Source organism: Chiloscyllium plagiosum, chromosome 10 (genome assembly GCF_004010195.1).
Source record: "Chiloscyllium plagiosum isolate BGI_BamShark_2017 chromosome 10, ASM401019v2, whole genome shotgun sequence".
Classification (NCBI taxonomy): Eukaryota; Metazoa; Chordata; class Chondrichthyes; order Orectolobiformes; family Hemiscylliidae; genus Chiloscyllium; species Chiloscyllium plagiosum.
In genome coordinates this window covers 78,252,267-78,258,535 of record NC_057719.1, presented here as the reverse complement: position 1 = coordinate 78,258,535, position 6,269 = coordinate 78,252,267, and the positions used below count along the sequence as shown (strand labels likewise).

The window sequence follows — 6,269 nt, the reverse complement described above, 5'->3', positions numbered from 1 at the left end:
AGCCTGCTGGACACACTTTCCCCATTCCTGAAGAAGGGCTTATGCCCGAAACGTCGATTCTCCTGTTCCTTGGATGCTGCCTGACCTGCTGCGCTTCTCCAGCAACACATTTTCAGCTCTGATCTCCAGCATTTGCAGTCCTCACTTTCTCCTCATTAAGAGTAATGCCACCTACCAAAGATGAGGGAGAGGTAGGGGACACGGGGATAAGGGCTAAATCAAAATGTGGTTGGAAGGTTAGATAAAGCACCCTAGCCCCAACTTTTCAAACTTTCACCTTTGAAGGAATTCAGGTGGCCATTAGTGCTACATTCGTATACATTTTCTACCACAGAAAGGGTTGTCCGTCATATTAACTAATACTACCATGAGTAACTTGACAAAATTATTAAATATTGATGAAGCTGACTCTGTCTATCCATTGAGCTTTGTTGCCTTCATTGTAAGGCAATTAGGGGTGACTGGCAATTTACATATTTCTTAAAAATGCTCCTAATTTCACTGTTCACCTGAAACTCTCAATCGATCCAGCTTTGCTAAGCTCTACTGACAAATTCTTAAATTGGGAGCAAGAAACTTGCATAACCATAAAATCAATTAAATTAGCTTTGTCCTGAAAAACAGTGCCATTTTGCAACCACTCACTGAGCTTTCACTGTTAACAATGCCACTAAAAAAGCCAAGCATTGATCACTTTCACACATTGTGCCATTCGTCATTAATCACTGCCAATGCATCTGTTTGTCCACAACTCGCATTTAGATTTCAGTAGGCACCACAGTCATCTTTGCTTCACGAAACAATATTGAATTCCCATGTAGCTAGATTGTCCTTAAATACTTGAAACTGTTGACGGTGAAATGGCTAAAACCATTAAAAACTCTCAATTAGTTAATGTTGCACCTATTTAAACGTAGGTTTATAGGAGCAGAACACAACTGCAGTTATTCTTTCCTAATACATAAACAAGTTGGGAGAGTTCCCAATAATTCTCAAAGATGAGGTAAAATTGTGAATTAAAATAATTTGTAGCATTGGTGAAAAGGATGCTGTATCAAAGGAAATAAATCCTATCAAACTGGAGCACGCAAAATTCTAAATGATTCTCCTTTGCTCAAGCTGGGGCTTTTCTTACAGAATTGCCAAGCAGTATTTCAGGAGGATTCGGCACCAAAAAGGAGGCATCTAGAGTCACAGCATGGTTAAACACAGACAGAGGCCATCTACACTAGATGTATCTATGACTCTATGTCCGAAGGAGCAATTCACTGAGTGCAAATACTCCGCCTCGGCCACCTTTACCAGTAGACCAGTTCATTCTTTCTGTAAATGGTAACAATCTTTAGAAAGCTTGAAGTGACCATGCCCTCTGGGTCTCAACCTTCCACCAATGGGAACATTCATCCCCATCAATTCTGTCCAGACCCTTCATGATTATCTCTATGCAATTCCAACCTCACCAATCTCTCCACATAACTGAACATTCTCGGCCCTGGATTCATTCTCATGAATCTTTTCTGCTGCCTCTTCAGTCTTATCATATCATTGCTAGAACTGGATGTAATACTCCAGTTGAGGCTGAACCAGTGCAGTTTAAGGTTAACCTAACTTGTTTACTTTTGTACTCTATGCCACACACTAATAAACCTCAAGATTATATGTTTTCTTAGCTGCTCTCTCAACCTGTCGTGGCACTTTTAATGAATATATGTACATTTATGCCCAGGTCCCTCTGCTCCATCATCCCTTTTAGAATTAGATCCTTCATATGATATTATCTCTGCATCCTTCCGACCAAAGTAAATCAGTTTGTATAGCCCTGCATTCAATTTCTTCTGCTACTTGTCCGCTTTTCATAGTTATTAGGATGTTCTGCACTAACCAACTCATGTTCTATTTCAGCTGCAAACTTTGAAATTGTGCTCAGTATACCAAGATCCATTAAGGGCATTAAAGATAAAGCAGGAGGCTGAACGCTACCCAATGGGGAATTTCACTATAAACTTTCCTGCAGTCTGGGATGTATCTGTTCTTCTCTGTTGTCTCTCACTTTGTCAATTTTGTGTTCACATTGCTACATTGTTTTTATTCAATGAGCTCTAACACTGCTGACAAGGCGCTTGTAGGGCACTTTATTAAATGCATTTGGAAGTCCATATACATTACATGAACTGCATTATTCTTGTAAAACTCTCTCTGGTACCTCATCAGAAAACTCAAGATGATATTTTAACACAATTTGCCTCAAGAAATCCATGCTAATTTCCCATAATTAACCCACATTTACCTGAGTGACTACTAATTGTATCTGTAATTGTTGCTTCCAGTGGCTTTCCTATACCCAAAATTTAACTGACTGGGCCATAGTTGCTGGGCTTCTCTTTACATCCTTTCTTGAACAAGAGTGTAACATTTGTAATTCTTTGGTTCTCTGGCACCATCCTTGAGTCTAAGAGAGACTGGAAATCCATGGCCACAATTTCCACTCTCATTTCTCTCAATATCCTTGAACTGATCCCATCCAGCCCTGGTTCGTTATGAGCTTTAAGTACATGCAGTTTATCTAATACCTTACCTTATCAATTTTAAATCTTAAGGGTTTGAATGGCCTCTTCTTTTATGCAGTACCTTCTTCCTTGGTAAATACAGATGTAAATTCTTAATAATACCTCAATTACCCCTGCCTCATTCCACTTAGTTCCCTGTGCGATACCTAAACAGGATCATTCCTCCCTCTATCACCCTTCAACTATTTATATGCATACAGACAATTTGTAGGTTCCCTTTTCTGTTAGCTGCCAGTCTCTTCTCATACCTTCTCTTTGCTTCATTTATTTGCTTTGCAATTTCCTTTTGAACCTTCAAACTGTAAACTGATTCTCAGTTGTCTGAAACACCTGACATTCGTCTTAGCAAACTTTTTCTTCTTCGTCATATTCCCCATACATTTTGGCTTCAGGGAGATCTGGATCTTTGCCCTCCTTCTTCCCTTCATGGGAACATACCTTGAATATGTGCAAAATGCCTCTCCTTTAAAGATAGTCCATGTTCAGTTATAGATTTGCCCACCAGCCTTTAATTCCAGTGTGTCGACAGGGCTTTCCAGATACTTTTATTTCTTCCAAACACTACTATGAGCTAACAAAATCCATACAAAGGTGAAACAGGTTCTATGCATTTGAACTAACAGCCTTTTCCAGCTCACATCAGAAATTGAAAAATAAAATCACCAACTGATACTGTCACAAAATGGTACAGAGCAGAGGAGCTCCTGACTTAGAAGGATAATTATTGACATTAATAATATTGATCATGCAAGGATTGTGCATTTTCCACTGGTGTACTGAAAGATCACAACTGAGCTGTAATAAAGGAAAAGTCAATACTATTTAGGTTTCCTCTAGGTAAATAACTTGTCCTTTTTTTCTGATTCAAAGCAAATACTGTAATTGTTCAATTAGCCTTAAATGCAATAATATTTGTGTTTATATAATGCCTTACTGATCTTGCCAAAATGTCTCTAAGTATATTGACTATCTAATGTAGGCAAACACAGCAGTCATGCAAAGTCCCACAAAGAGCTATCAGGAAGGACAGATTATTCTGTTGCTTTCACAGTAGTCTGAGCTAAGTGAGGGAGTGCAGTCAGAGTACCTGAAGAACTTCCCAATCCTTTTTAAAAGATTCTGTATGGCTGCTCAGAGACTGAACAAGAAGGCAAGTGGAGAACACTTCTCCCTAAACATTACAGTTATCCCGAGATGTCTGGGTTAAGCCTGGCAAAACAAATGGTTCCTTTAGCATCTCAGCCACAGGGTAAGCCGACTGCTTTTACTGGGTGCCTTGAAGCAAGAGGTAACGTTCGTGATCATGATCCACTTAAGACGCAAACAGTTTGCCGCCATGGTCAGCTCTCCTCAGTACCCAGTGAGGAGACAGTCCAAACTCCAGCATGCCCAATTAAACAGACACCCCCTACCTTTCTGTACACCAACATATTGGGAGAGGTCTCTTCAGGCTCACTCGCCCCACATGTAGCTTGTTCAGTTGGTCCCTGGGCCATGCCAGGACTTTCTTGAGGACTCTAAAAGCAGAGAGAAATCGGTGACAATCCATGCTCACGGGATCTTGGCAGAGAAAGTACATAATTCAGCAACAACACAAATCTTCCTCACGAACCTACTCCAAGGAGAGAATTAAGGAGCTTCCCCTTGGCATCTGAATGAATGATAACCAGCAAAAGGTAGATGGAGCAAGAAAGGAATTGGAATATGGGATTTGGGGGTGGGAGTGTAGCGGTAATCGTGTTTGCCGTGCCAAAGCTCAGTATCTTATTCTGCAAATATCACATAGCGCCGACCTGAGCTGTCCCCAATTGGCGCACCGACTGTAAACTATTTTTAACTCCGTAGATGGAATGGGGAAGGGGAAGAGGAGACAGGCTAAGTAATTATGAAGAAACCGTATTATTTAAAATAAATCTTTAAGGAAAAATAAAATCAGCCAGAACACTCACCCATCACAACAACCCCAAACAACTGAAGATGCTTAAGGATACAGTGTACATAAATAAATACACACACATTTTTTCCTTCATCGTCTGCCCTGTACCGTACCTTAGCAACCGAAGAATGATTTCTTCCTCCTTTCCCCCCCCCTCCTATCCAGCGACGACAGAAGGATCAGGCAGCGATGAGCATATTAACTGGTGGAGTGGAAGCGATCTGTTGAGCCGGATTGTTTTGCCTTGTTTGTTTTATTATTTGAGCTCGGCTTGCCCTGGAGGCTGGATCCCAGGTGAGTGAGTGGATGTGTGTGTGAGAGAGAGAGAGAGAGATGGAGCTCAATTCTGAGTGCTCTGCACTCACTCACTCTCTCACTCGTTCCTTTATCACCCCCAACTGCAAACAGATGCTGCAGCAGCGCCCACTGACGCTTCCAGTTCCCCGGCACTCCACAGCACCGCACGCTAAATTAAGGCAGCTCAAGGTTTTTTTTTGTTGAAATCCCCTTGTTTTAAAAATACGCTGGTAAACATTCGCGCCACAGTTTCTCCGGCGCTCTCGTCAATCCCGACCAGGTTTGTCTTTGCTCTGAAGCGCGAACTTCAGATCAATTGCAGGACCATGATGCCACAATATTTTTTGATGGGGCTGCATTCTACAGTAAGTTTAACACGAGCCGAGCCCAAACTTGCAACACCGTGTCCAATAACTATCGCACTTCCGACGGGCTGGTGCTATTTTAGCGCCCGGAAGACTGATGTAGCGGAAATTTGACTACTCCCGAGGATTTGCCCATCTCACCCAATGTATTTTGATTTTATGGTAATTTGATGCACTTTCCAATATTTTGAACACGACCTTTTGATGTGAAAATTACTTCATAGAAAAGATCACGGAGTTCATAATGAAGAAAAATCTTGTGATCTACTGGCAAAGTACTCATTTAAAGTTGTCTAGATAAACTGCCATACTGTTAATAATTTGATATAACTGCAGAAAGGTACATGCTGATGAAGCGTTTAGTCTTGCATTCACGCGGACAGAATCACAAACGGAAAATACAAATATTCAAAGAAAACAACAATTTTTGCGGATTGCTTGGCAAGTGGACTCGAGCCATTGGGTCAAGCCATTGCCATTGGGAAAGCACTAAGGGATGGTTGGCCCCAGAGCTTTTTGTTTATTTTTTAAATGCCAAACTTGGACGTTATTTTGCATCTGAATATATGTCAGCTTGTAACACACATGCTGACTGATGGCAATGTTTAGCATTGTCAGCAGTTAATGTAATACAACAGACACAATCTACAAGAAGGGTATAGACATGTTAAGCGAGTGGGCAAAGACATCGCAAATGGAATATAATATGGGAAAATGTAAGGTCAGTAAGGTCAGAGAAGCTGAATATTATTCAAATTGAGAAAGACTGAAGAAAGCTGCAGAAAATGAAGGTTTTGGGAGTCCTCTTGTAGGAATCACAAAAAACTAGCATCCAAGTTTAGTGGGAAATAGGAAAGGCAAATTGAGGTCAAACATACATCTGGGCAAGAGAGGATTTCTTCTCTGTAATATGACAGAGAACTGACAGATCAAGCAGAGAATCTGAAGTTTCCTGCATGCCAAAAGAAATCCAGCACATTGGAAAGAAATCCAGCACATTGGAAGAATATGCGATAAACTAGCCAAATAAATTGGAGAAATTAAAGTTACCTCTATGTCTTATTAGAATCAGATCTCAACACCAGCAACAAGTTTCCTATCGCA

The 6,269-nt window shown here is 40.8% G+C and overlaps 1 protein-coding gene across 2 annotated transcripts in view; it reads right to left on the bottom strand.

Moving 5' to 3' along the window:
- LOC122553806 (regulator of G-protein signaling 6-like) overlaps nt 1-5,353 on the bottom strand; it is a 603,213-nt gene extending 597,860 nt beyond the window's left edge. Inside the window, exons 1-2 of one of the 2 annotated variants that reach the window (XM_043698155.1) lie at nt 4,617-5,353; nt 3,980-4,084 (exon numbers count right to left, since the gene is read on the bottom strand). In XM_043698155.1, coding sequence (XP_043554090.1) covers nt 3,980-4,063 — 84 coding nt within the window. In that variant the 5' untranslated portion in view covers nt 4,064-4,084; nt 4,617-5,353. Of the gene's footprint in view, nt 1-3,979; nt 4,085-4,516; nt 4,576-4,616 lie in introns of those variants that run through there. The other variant, XM_043698156.1, reaches the window with a different exon arrangement.
- Nucleotides 5,354-6,269: the final 916 nt, after the last annotated feature.